General features: G+C 44.3%; 1 protein-coding gene across 5 annotated transcripts in view; it reads left to right on the forward strand.

Moving 5' to 3' along the window:
* Ash1l (ASH1 like histone lysine methyltransferase) overlaps positions 1 to 12,894 on the forward strand; it is a 161,635-nt gene that overhangs the window by 146,096 nt on the left and 2,645 nt on the right. For 3 of the 5 annotated variants that reach the window (XM_052731543.1, XM_052731545.1, XM_052731542.1), the window contains 10 exons: positions 402 to 456; positions 542 to 674; positions 3,292 to 3,540; positions 4,349 to 4,435; positions 5,845 to 5,935; positions 7,139 to 7,277; positions 7,412 to 7,584; positions 9,362 to 9,528; positions 11,199 to 11,239; positions 12,352 to 12,653. In XM_052731543.1, the coding sequence (XP_052587503.1) occupies positions 402 to 456; positions 542 to 674; positions 3,292 to 3,540; positions 4,349 to 4,435; positions 5,845 to 5,935; positions 7,139 to 7,277; positions 7,412 to 7,584; positions 9,362 to 9,528; positions 11,199 to 11,239; positions 12,352 to 12,653 (1,437 nt within the window). Of the gene's footprint in view, positions 1 to 401; positions 457 to 541; positions 675 to 3,291; positions 3,541 to 4,348; positions 4,436 to 5,844; positions 5,936 to 7,138; positions 7,278 to 7,411; positions 7,585 to 9,361; positions 9,529 to 11,198; positions 11,240 to 12,351; positions 12,654 to 12,894 lie in introns of those variants that run through there. The other 2 variants (XM_052731544.1, XM_052731546.1) reach the window with 2 other exon arrangements.

Consider the following 12,894-nt stretch of genomic DNA (forward strand, 5'->3'; position numbering starts at 1 on the left):
CTTTAATCCCAGCACTCGGGAGGCAGAGCCAGGCGGATCTCTGTGAGTTCGAGGCCAGCCTGGACTACCAAGTGAGTTCCAGGAAAGGCGCAAAGCTACACAGAGAAACCCTGTCTCGAAAAAACAAACAAAAAACAAAAACAAACAAAAAGGAAAAAAAAAAAGAAACAGTATAAGCCAGCCAAATACTTGCCATCCTCAGCCTTTGGAGTGCTGGGATTGCAGACATGGATCATCACATCTGACCAAGAAAGATAAAATAATACAAGTCAAGTGTCGGTCATTGTTATTCCAGCTCTTCTTTCAACCTTGAGTTCTAGACCGGTAGAAACAAGGCAGGTAGGCTGGCTAATGAATGTTGGCCTTGTCTCTTGTGTACCAAACCTTGTATTCTTTTGCAGATTCTTCCCAACAAGCCCTTGCAGCTCCACTTTTGAATCTTCCCCCAAAGAAAAAGTAGGTACACATTGGTGGTAGCCTTGGAGAGCTCGGCTAAAAAGTCCGTGCGCCACATTGACAGCCACGCTGCTCTGTGTTCCAGGAACGCTGACTATTATGAGAAGATCTCTGACCCCCTGGATCTCAGCACCATAGAGAAGCAGATCCTCATTGGGTATTACAAAACAGTGGAAGCTTTTGATGCTGACATGCTCAAGGTCTTTCGAAATGCTGAGGTATTTGCTGACTTCAAACACAAATTTAAGAAATTTGGTCTGAAGAGAACTATTTTAGAACTTTTAAGTTTCTTGTTGGGAAAGACAGTAACTTTTAATTATTACATGTGTTTATTTGTTTTGTGTGAGCATGTACATGTCACAGTAAGCATGTGGAGGCATCAGTTCCCTCCTGCTAGCATGTGGGCCCCAAGGATCAGGCTTAGCAGCAATAGCTTTGTTTGCTGAGCCACCTTATCAACCTGACAGTCATTTTTTTTAAATTTTTGTCTCAGTATTTTTGCCTGAGTGTATGTATATGCACCACATTTGTGCAGTGTCCACTGAGGCCAGAAGAGGGCGTCCAATCCCCTGGAACTGGAGTTAGAGATGGCTGTGAGCCATGATATGCGTGCTGGGAACCGAACCTCCTTCTATACAAGAGCAACCCGTACTCTTAATTACTGAGCCATTTCTCCAGAGCCAAAACAAGTCGTTTTCATTAAGTTCTCATAGAGTATGCATTACATTGTGCTAAATAATGTAATATTTTATTTGTTAAAAATATTCTGACCAGGCTAGAGAGATGGCTCAGTTAAGAGCACTGGCCGCTCCTCCAGAGGAACCCGGGTTCAATTCCCAGCACCCACATGGCAGCTCACAACTGTCTGTAACTCCAGTTCTAGGGGATCTGGAACCCTCACATAGATATACCTTCAGGCAAAACACTGTATAATAAATAAATAAAAACATAAAAATAAATAAATCGTTTTTTAAAAGTTCTGATCAAGTATAGTGATGTATAACTTCACTCCCAGCACTTGGGCAGCAGATGCAGGTAGATCTCTGTGAGTTTAAGGCAGCCTGGTCTCCAGAGAGTTCATTACCGTAAGTTCTGGGGTAGCGGGCTGGGTTCTCAGTCAGCAGGATGGCTCCTCAGGTACAAGTGCTCATTGTGCAGGTCTAGAACCCACAGTGTAGTGTGGGAAGAAAAGAACTCACTCGGCCAGGTCGTTAAACTGACCTATACGCGTGCCATGGCACAGATGTGCCCACATGGCAGTAACTTTAATTAAAATTAACTCGGTCAGTAAACATACTTACACTGTATAAGCATTGAGCCCCAAAACATAAATGAAAATGCCAGGTGTGGCCAGATGTAGTGCTGCACACCTTTAATCCTGGCATGAGCAAGGCGGAGGAAGTGGAGCTCTGTGGTTTGATGCCAGCCTGGGCTACAGCATGAGACCCTCTTTAAAAAGAAAAGCCAGGTGTGGTAGGGTGCCCTGATTGCACACGTAAGCTGAGGAGGCAGACAGAAGGATCCTGGGTCTCACTGGCCAGCCAGTCCCTTCTTTTTTTTTTTTTTTTTTTTTTTTTGGTTTTTCGAGACAGGGTTTCTCTGTGTAGCTTTGCGCCTTTCCTGGAACTCACTTTGTAGACCAGGCTGGCCTTGAATTCACAGAGATCCGCCTGCCTCTGCCTTCCGAGTGCTGGGATTAAAGGCGTGCACCACCACCACCCGGCCAGTCCCTTCTTACTAGTTAACTCCAAGTCAAAAGAACGTGAACAGGGTTTCTCAGGATGACACCTAAGCTCTTCCTGTGGCCCACGCAGGCAGGCAGACATGCATGTGAGCGTGGGTGGGGGCGCACACACACACACTCGCACGCACGCACACAGAAAATTCTGCAGTGGAAGATTGGAGTCATTCTCAAAACAATATAATCTTCGTAAAATCCTAATTTTGCCTTTAACGTTTGTTTGTTTCTTTGCTTGTTTTGGTTTTTTGAGACAGGGTTTCTCTGTGTAGCTTTGGCACCTTTCCTGGAACTCACTCTGTAGCCCAGGCTGGCCTCAAACTCACAGAGATTCGCCGCCTCTGCCTCCTGCATGCCATGCATCACTTGCCACCACCGTCCGGCCGCCCTTAACTTCTATATTACATAAATATTTTTACCAATGTATTGTGTATCCGTCATTTCTTAGTTCATGAAAATAAGTACATATGAGGCCAAACATGGTGGCTCATTCCTGTAACCAGCACTTGAAAGGCTGAGGCAAGAAGGTCAGCTCAAGTTTGAGCCAGACCAGGCTATACTAAGACCCTGACTCCAAAAGCAAGCCTAGAGCATAAATAAAACACCGTGTAGTAGCTGAAAGGGCAGTTCTCCAGTGACGCTGACATACCCTGAGAACGGAACAGGCTGTTGGGGTAGAGACAGAGACAAAGAAGAGAGGGAAATTAGGAGGGAGGAGAATGATTAGAGCAGTCTGCAATTAGAACATAGTTCCTATTACAACCCAGCTTCCACAGACATCTACTATGTGCTCCCAACCATTTGCAAAACAAAGGTAGATAGAAATTTTCTGTGATACATTATGCTTCCAACATTAATTAAAATTTAATGATCACTATGTGTTTGATCTTATGGATAGTAAGGCCCTTGACAGGAATTCAATAACAAAGCAATAGAAAAAACTGAAAACATACCATCTGAATTCTAATTTTAATTCATTATAGTTCAATTTGTTAGCTAAAGTGGGAGAATAAAGAAAATCATACTCCCTCTACAGGTCTATTTTCAAACCAAACTGAGAAGAACAAAAAACGATGTCTTTCTTTTGCTTTCTTCAGAAGTACTATGGGCGGAAATCCCCAATTGGGAGGGATGTTTGCCGCTTACGAAAGGCCTATTACAGTGCCCGGCATGAGGCCTCCGCTCAGATTGATGAGATTGTGGGAGAAACAGCAAGTGAGGCAGACAGCAGTGAGACCTCAGTCTCTGAAAAGGAGAATGGGCATGAAAAGGACGATGACATCATCCGCTGTATCTGTGGCCTCTACAAGGACGAAGGCCTCATGATCCAGTGTGACAAGTGCATGGTGAGTGTTCGAGGGTGCAGCAGCCTGGTCCGCATGTGCATGGGGACCAGGTGCAGAAAAGCAACCTGTTCTTCCTGGAGTTGACCTTGGCAGGCTTCTTAGGAACTCTAACTTCGGGCAGCTTCTGTTTAGCTCTGCTGTTATCATAGAGTCTCTCTCCTTTTTATCTTCCATTACGTCTTCCTTTCTGCCTGTTTAGATAACTGTACATTTCTCACACTCTGCACCTAGGAGGGTCGCGTTTGGTACTGCTTTACCTTGAAAAACATGAACAGTAGCACACAGTGTAGACCGTGAATACAGGTAGATTCCAGTGTATGTGATAAGTATGTCCACAGACGGCTCCTGTTAGAACTAGAGTAGGACTCAATTTGTAGTGTTGTCCGTTCCTGTGCACTGGTTAGTTCATTTTCTCCTGGGGCTGTGAATAGTACATAAGATTATTGAGAGGATCAAGTCCAGTAAGCGTCAGGGGCAGTTCCTCGGAATGGAACTTAGCCTTTCAGAGTAGCTGCAGCGTGAACAGTGTCACATAGCCAGTGAGAGTCTGTAGTATATTATCTGCATCCTCTCATCTCCCACTGTATGTGTCCAGATCTTTCTATTAGAATTGATGTGTAGACGTTTATTCAGACATTGTCTTTTCCTCTCAATCTTTCGTTTCTAATTCTCTCATCCTCTCACGGCTTCTTCATTCCTCTTTTCCTTGCCCTGTCCTGTTGCTCTATTTTTATCGCTCTCATTATTACTCTTCAGGGCTTCTCTCACTGAGTGTGAATCCCCTTGTCAAGTGTGTCTGTGTCCATAGGTGTGGCAGCACTGTGACTGCATGGGTGTGAACACAGACGTGGAGCACTACCTTTGTGAGCAGTGTGACCCTCGGCCTGTGGACAGGGTAAGCTGATCCCTAGTTAGAAGTAGTATGTGATCCTCCTTTGCAGAATTGCTCAGGCTCTCTGGGCCTCGACTTTGCTCTGAGGGTGGTAATTCTTGCCCTTCCTTTTCTCAGGAGTGTAACCAAAAGGAAATAAAATACTTCGTATCTGTGAAAAAAGTACTTTATAAAGCTGAGAGGTGGTGGTGCACATCTTTAATCTCAGCAGTGGGGAGGCAGAGGCAGGTGGATCTCTGATTTTGAGGCTAGTCTGGTCTATAGAGTGAATTCCAGCATAGCCAGGGCTACACAAAAAGAAAAGAAGAAGAGAAATGGTCCTATATGAAACTAAAATTCTTTTTGTTTTGACTTGTTTTTGAGTCAGAAGCTTACTGTATAGCCCAGGCTAGCTCCAAATTCACAGTTGTCTTGCCTTAGTCTCTCAGTAGTACAGACAGAGTTCTAAGTACCGTTTGGGTCAGGTTGTGTTTTGTTGAAAACAACTCTTGACTCAGTTATTTACTGAAGTACGAGTCAGTGACTTGACCAAGTTGGGTGGGTTCTTACCTTGTACTGCTGTATTTCTATGGATGATCTTGAGCTGCCAGGTCGGCTCAGTGGATAAAAGCTCTTGCTACTAAGCTTTGCAGCCTAAGTTCCATCCCAGAAATCCACATGGTGGAAAGAGAGAACTGATTTCTGCAAAATGTCCTCTCCCCTCCACACATGTGCTATGGCATGCAAGTGTGCATATACACATACATACATTCACACACAATCAATAAATGTGCATTATGATCTTGATGAAATCACCTCCATAAAAAGAAGGAGTTAGGCGGCATTTCCTTCTTTCTTTCTTTCTCTCTGTTTTGTTTTGCTTTGTTTTTTTTTTTGAAACAGGGTTTCTCTATGTAACAACCCCGGCTGTCCTGGAACTTGCTCTGTAGACCAGGCTGGCCTCATACTCACACAGAGATCCACCTGCCTCTGCCTCCCGAGAGCTGGGATTAAAGGCATGCACTAGCACCCCCTGGTTAGGCACCATTTCTTAACCACAGTGCTGTTGTGAGGGATTCAATTTAGGATGCTCTACTTCCCTGGCCTTAGACACTAAATAGCTGTAAGTAGCCTCCAAATACAACTGTCATGAATGTCCCCATTTCACACATTTTCAGAGGTCGCACAGAGCAGTCTCAAAACTAATGCTTTATAAAGCATTATCTCAGGTCCTGGGCCTGTCAGTCCCTGTCATCTGCTGTCATTTCTGTGGCCTTAAAAACAAGTGGTTTTCATATTTGCAGTGAATGGAAATGACTTTAGTAAGTCTTGAGTGGAAATGTTAAGTCTTAGTTCTTTTCCTCTCCTGAATTGAGATCATTAGACCAAGTGTATTAATTCTAGCCTTTTTCCATTGATTTTCTGCTCTTCAGGAGGTACCCATGATCCCTCGGCCCCACTATGCCCAACCTGGCTGTGTCTACTTCATCTGTTTACTCCGAGATGACTTGCTGCTTCGTCAGGGTAAGTACAGAGGCCCAAATCCCACTGACCTTTCTGAGTAGTGGGAAGTGTATATATACTCTGTGCATGATAGTCATCATCTCCATGGCCTTGAATAGATATCCTTAAACTCATCATTATCCCACTTCCAACGTGTATTTAACAATTTGTAGAAACAGCTTTACAAAGCTACTTTTATTTCTATTTGAAGTTTTTCCCCTTTACCAATATCCTCATTCCCCCCCCCCCCCCCCCCCGCACCAAACCCTTCTAAAAAGTCGTGTGTGTGTGTGCGCGTACGTGCGTGCGTGCGCACTCCATTGCATTTCATTAGGATTAGCTGCATGAGCCTGGGTGGAAGGAGATTATTACTTCCTTCAGCCGGGAGTGCTTACCATAGGCTATATCCCTGAGGACTGTGACTCCACCCCACTTGGTTCCTTAGCAACCATGGACTGTCTCTTAGCTCTTGAGGGATGCTGAAGCTTTAGGAGTCCCTACCCCTTGGTTTGCTGGCTTTTGTTTGGTTGCGTGATTGTGGGTTGGTGTTTGTTTGTGTCTTATTTCATTGTTACTGTTTTTTTTTTTTTTTTTAGACTATAGCTCAGGCCTGGACTCAAACTCCTAACTGTCCTGTCTCTGCCTCCCAAGTTCTGGGATAATAGGCATTAGCTACTGTGCCTGACTTATTGTGGTTTTATTTGTCTGTTTGCTTGTTTGTTCGCTGTGCTGGTAATTGACCCAGTCTATAGCCAAGATCTTTATATTAATTTTAAACCTAGTAGACTGGGTATGGTGGCACAATGTCTTTAATCCCACCTGGAGACAGAGAGGGGTAGATCTCTGAATTTGAGGCCAGCCTGGTCTAGTTAGTGAGTTCCAGGCCAGACAGGCCTCATAGTAAGACCTGTCTCAAAACCAAAACAAATAAAATAATAATAATAATAATAAACCTAGTAAAGAGAAAGTAAAATAAAAAAAACAAAAAACTAAAGAGAGCCTTTTGTAATTAGAATTAATAATAGTCATAAGACTGCTGATTTTACTTTCTCTTGATTTCTTTTATAGTAGTAGGCATTGAACCTAGGTCCTTGCTCATTGAATCACTGGGCTATCTGCCTACCCCTCCATATTGTTTTAGACCATGGATCAGATAAAAGGATGCCTTATGGAATACACCTAGGGGTCAATATTAATGTTCTCCTTTGTTCTGTACATTCCTAGGTGACTGTGTGTACCTGATGAGGGACAGTCGACGCACACCTGATGGCCATCCAGTCCGTCAGTCCTACAGACTGTTATCACACATTAACCGAGATAAACTTGACATCTTTAGAATTGAAAAGCTTTGGAAGAATGAAAAGTATGTGCTTGGTCCTGTCTGCTTCCAGCTGTGTCCTCCCAGCAGAGCGGAGTACGCACTGGAGTCTTGCTCGTAGACTTAACCTCTCCTTTCTCATTTTCCTTTGTTTTGTTTTGTTTTGTTTGTTTTTTAAGAGAGGAACGGTTTGCCTTTGGTCACCATTATTTCCGCCCCCATGAAACCCACCACTCTCCATCCCGCCGGTTCTATCACAATGAGCTATTTCGGGTGCCACTCTATGAGATCATTCCCCTGGAGGCTGTAGTTGGGACCTGCTGTGTATTGGACCTTTATACATATTGTAAAGGTAAATGATGGAGGCTTGTTGAGAGGTGGTCTTTGGGACTGGAGAGAGAGCTCAGCAGTTAAGAGCACTTGATGCTCTTGCAGAGGACCCAAGTTCAGATCCCAGCACCCACATGGCAGCTCAGAACCATCTGTAACTCCAGTTCTAGGGGATCCAGCACTTTCTTCTGGCTTCAGTGCGCACCAGGCACACACATGGTACACGCACACATGTGCAGGCCAAACGTTCACACACATTTACTTACACATTCATTCACTTTGCAACAGGATCTTACTCTGCTGCCCTGGCCTGGAATTCACTTTGTATACTTGGCTGGCCTTCAATTCCAGAGTCAGATCCAGCTGCCTGAGATTACAGCTAATAAAGATATTCTGATGTGTAAACACCAGGATTAAGGGAGAAAGATACTCAGAAAGACCTGGGGTGTGAGCTTCCCTGAGAGAGTCCCTTGTCTTTTATTTAGTGCTCAGTACTTAAATATTCATAACACCACCACCTTTTTTTTTTTTCCAGGTGAGTTTAGGCGATTGAACTCAGGTCATCAGGCTTGTTGGCAAACACTTGGGCCCAACTTTTTCTTTTCAGACAGGGTTTCTCTGTATATCCCTTGCTGGTTTGGTACTCACTATGTAGAACAGATTGGCCTCTAACTCAGAGATCCACCTGCCTCTGCTTCCCGAGTGCTGGGATTAAAGGTGTGCACCACCGCCGCTGCTGCTGCCACCACCACCCAACTCCAACATTTGAGAATATTGAGCCAATTTCAGAATCACATTTTACTACTGATATACTTAACCAAGCATGAGTTTCCTTCATTTGAAAGCAGATTTTTCTGAGTTTTACAGAGATCAAATGATACACAAAAGCTCTAGTTAATGGCTAGCTTGATGTGTGTTTGTTGTCATGATTGGCAAGAATTTAGTTACCTATATCTTTATTTCATTATCGTAGCAAAAACTTGACAATAGTAAGTATTCTTATTCCATACTGACAAACTGCTTACAGCTCTGTGACCTGACTTCTCCAATTAAAACGGATTAGCTTTCTGATGTGCTTCCTCATATTTATGACTCTTCCTTTCCCATAACTTCCTCATAGACCATTCTGTTCCTCAGAGTACATGCTCAAAAATCCCTGCGACGTTCCGTCTACATTTCTGGGGGTTTTTACATTCTGTTACTCCATTCCACTGCTATGTCCCATCTCCTTTTGCATACTAGTGCTTAAAAATTCTGCTTTCTTCCACAACCACCAAATGCTTGGTTCTCCAGCCTTTCGTTAATGACTATAGTGTCTGCTCCTGATGGGTCTGTCTTCTCTCTCAGAGATAGCTGTCCACTGGGCTTTTTCTGGGGACAAAGGAAAATCAGATTTACTGATCTTTGTTTCAGATCTTTTTGTTGTTTTTTTGTTGTTGCTGTTGTTTTGGGACAGGATTTATTTCTCTGTGTAGACCAGACCTCTCTGGCCTTGAACTTGGAGATCCTTCTGCCTCACTGAAATTACAGGTGTGCACCACCACTCTTGGGCCTAGATCTATTTTATTTTTAATAATGTGGGTCTGTGTATGTATCTTTGTGTGAGTACTGGTGCCTTCAGAGGCCAGAGGGAGGGTGTAAATTCCCCTGGAGCTGCAGTTACAGACAATTATGAGCCCTCTCACCTGGGTACTGGGAACCAAACTCTGGTCCTCTGTAAAAGCAGCATGTACTCTTAGCAGCTGAGCCAACTCTCTGGCCTGAGAAGTCAGATTCTGTAACAGTGTTTGAATTTACAGGGAGACCCAAAGGAATAAAGGAACAAGATGTTTACATCTGTGACTATCGGCTTGACAAGTCAGCACACCTGTTTTACAAGATCCATCGGAATCGCTATCCTGTCTGCACCAAACCCTATGCCTTTGATCATTTCCCCAAGAAGCTCACTCCCAAAAGAGATTTCTCAGTAAGTCACCTTGGTGGTTTTGTTTTGTGGCAGGGGCTCACCGCTTAGATCAGCTGACCTTGAATTTTTCATTCTCTTGTCTCTTCCTCATGAGTGCTGGAATTACACGTGTGTGACACTAGCCTCACTAGTCTTTCCTTGTGAGTGCACACGTGTACAAGTGCAGGTGAAAAGGCCAGAGGAGACTGGCTTCCCTGTTCTATTGCTCTCCACCCTAATTCCTTGAGACAGGGTCTCTCACTGTACCTGGAGCTAATAGCCAGCAAACTCCAGTAATCCTACTGTCTTTGCCCCAACACCCAACACTGGATCACACCCTGCTTTTTGATGTGAGTTCTAGGGATTTGAATTCAGGTCCTCCTGCTTGTATGGTGAGTACTCCTGCCTGCTGAGTATCCTCCCTATCCCCTCCATACCTTCCTTTCTTCATATTCATAATTTGTAAAAGCTAGGTGTGGTGGGACATGTAGTATGCAGAGGCCCATGGATTTCTGTGAGTTCAAGGCCAACCTGGTCTACATAGCAAGTGCTAGACCAGCTAGGAATGCATGGTGAGACCCTGTCTTCATAAATAAATAAATAAATATATAAAAAGGATAGTATCCCTGAAAAATAATCTCTTTATTTTTATATTACAGGGTCTTACTGTAATCCAGGTTTGCCTCAAAGCCACTGTGTAGCCTAGGCTTACGTTGAGCTCCAAGCAGTCCTAGCCCTTAAAACATCCTTTGGTGCTTTTTTTTTTTTTTTTTTTTTTTTTTTTTTTTGGTTTTTCGAGACAGGGTTTCTCTGTGTAGCTTTGCGCCTCTCCTGGAACTCACTTGGTAGCCCAGGCTGGCCTCGAACTCACAGAGATCCACCTGGCTCTGCCTCCCTAGTGCTGGGATTAAAGGCGTGCGCCACCACCGCCCGGTTGGTGCTTTTTTTTTTTTTAATGTCTAAATCAAAAATGTAAGGGGGGAGGGTGGCGCACACCTTTAATCCCAGCACTCGGGAGGCAGAGGCAGGCGGAGCTCTGTGAGTTCAAGGCACCAAAACTACACGGAGAAATCCTGTCTCGAAAAACCAAAAAAAAAAACCAAAAAAACAAAAGTAAGGCATGATTGGGCGTGAAGACAGAGGCCATTAATCACAGCCCTTCAGACGCAGGGGCAGTTTAAGCACTGTAATCTTGAGGCCTTATGTAGCCAGTTCCAGGGCATCTAGGCCTACATAGTGAGACCTTGTCTAAAAAAAGGGTGGAGCATAAGACAGTTGACTAAATGGCTCAGCGGATAAGGGCACTGCCTTAGATCTTGAAGACCTAAGTTTGATCCCACAACCCATGTACTAGCAGAGAACCCTTCATACATGAGCTGTGATGCGTAGACACCCAAACATAACACACTAAATAAATAAATACTTGTCCATGTAAGACAAGACCATTAAATGTAATCTGAAAGTAGCTTGATGATAGAATACTTGCTCATGTTCACATTTTCATTCTCATCTCCTCCCTGGGTATTTTCTGTAGTTGTTGAAAATGCAGACCAAGCGAGCAAGATGTCGGCATCCTAATAACCTCCCATAAAGAAAAAGAAAAAGATAAAGAAGTCACCCGACTTGTCTCCTTAGCCGCGTGTCCCCAGATGAGACCCAGCATTAACGTGCTTTCCTCTTTCCTTCTGCAGCCTCATTATGTCCCAGACAACTACAAGAGGAACGGAGGACGGTGAGTCCTGGAAAAGCGTGAGGGTTCCCAAGGGGTTAGCTAAGAGCCAGTACAGAGCAAGAAAGCAAGTCGCTGCTCCTCATTGGTCTCCCTACCGGGATTGGCTGTTCTCTGTAGGGTAGGCCCTGAGTGATGCCATGACTTAAATGGGAGCGGTGCAGTCCCCTTACACATCCTTAGCAAGAACAGGGGAGTGTAAAGAGAAGGGAGAGAGAACAAGGTTAGACATGGAACTGCAGATGGACTCAGAATCTCTCTCTCTTTCTAGACTGAGCTTTCTCCATCACATGATGGTGCATCCACTTAAGATGCCTCTATTAAAGAGATTCAGTCAGTACTGCACAGTTTGCACTTTTAACAGTTTATATTTTTCCTTGTTTTATAAATGAGAAGGAGGTTCCTCATGAGGCTTTTCTCTTGTCTGTCAGGTAAGAGCTTAAGTAGCCACTGCTGGAGCTGTAGAGATGACTCAGTGGTTAAGAGCTCGTGTTGCTCTTGTTCCCTCTGCCCATGTCAGCTTGTTCATGGCCACCTGTAAACCCGCTCCAGGGGATCCCGCACCCTCTCCTGGCCTCCATGGGCACCTGCACTCACATACACATGCACACACGTGTACACACATAATTTAAATATAATAAATGCCCACTGCTTTCTCTGTAACAGTAGCCTATAAAAAGTGGAGAATGCTAGATAACAGAAAAGTAAAATAACCCTTCAATACTGTTGCGGTTGGACTGAGTTTCCTTTGTGTTCCTGAAGCCATCAGTGACACCTCAGCTCCTCAGGCCTGCTATGTTTTACGAGATTCTGTCTCAGTTTGCTTCAGATTTCTGAGAACAAGAAAGGTGTAATTTTACAAATGGAAATTAAGTTAATTTCTAAGTGGTAGAACATTAACCTAGCATATACAAGTACTGCCATAAAAAGTAAAAATTAAATTTCAGAGAAAAGTGATGGTTTGTACTAATGCTGACATTCAGATTTCTTAACTCAAGCCAAAGCTCTAAGAAGCAGACTCGAGGATCTCAAGCCACCTTAGGCTCCTAGCTTTCATTCCCCACCCTGTCCAGTGTCTTGTTAGCCGTGCCCTGAATTCACATGTCCTTTGACAGATCATCCTGGAAGGCTGACCGCTCCAAGCCACCCCTAAAAGACCTAGGGCAAGAAGATGATGCTTTGCCCTTGATTGAAGAGGTGCTGGCTAGTCAGGAGCAAGCAGCCAGTGAGATGCCCAGCCCTGAGGAGCCAGAACAGGAAAGAGTTCCTGCCAACCTCAGTGACGGTGGGAAGAGACCAGAGGAAGGTCGTCAAGAGCCGCAGTTAGCCAGCACAGCGGAGGAGCGGAGACACACCCAGCGGGAACGGCTCAACCAGATCTTGCTCAGCCTCCTTGAGAAAATCCCTGGGAAAAATGGTAAGACTCAAGCTCATAATTAGGCTTGAAGATAAGTGAGAAGTAAATGAAAAGTAGTAAAAACACACTGCACACACGTGTGCTTGTGCGTGTGTGCAGTGTGTGTGCATGTGTTGTACTGGAGAATAAACCTAGTATTTCACATGTGCTGGGCAGCACATACCACTGAGTTCTCTTCTGTCAGAGTCCAGTACTACTTCTGGTTACTACGCCAGCATGTTCTAAGAAAATGGTCTTGTTT

Source organism: Peromyscus californicus, unplaced genomic scaffold (genome assembly GCF_007827085.1).
Source record: "Peromyscus californicus insignis strain IS unplaced genomic scaffold, ASM782708v3 Scaffold_9__1_contigs__length_137607984, whole genome shotgun sequence".
Taxonomy (NCBI): Eukaryota; Metazoa; Chordata; class Mammalia; order Rodentia; family Cricetidae; genus Peromyscus; species Peromyscus californicus.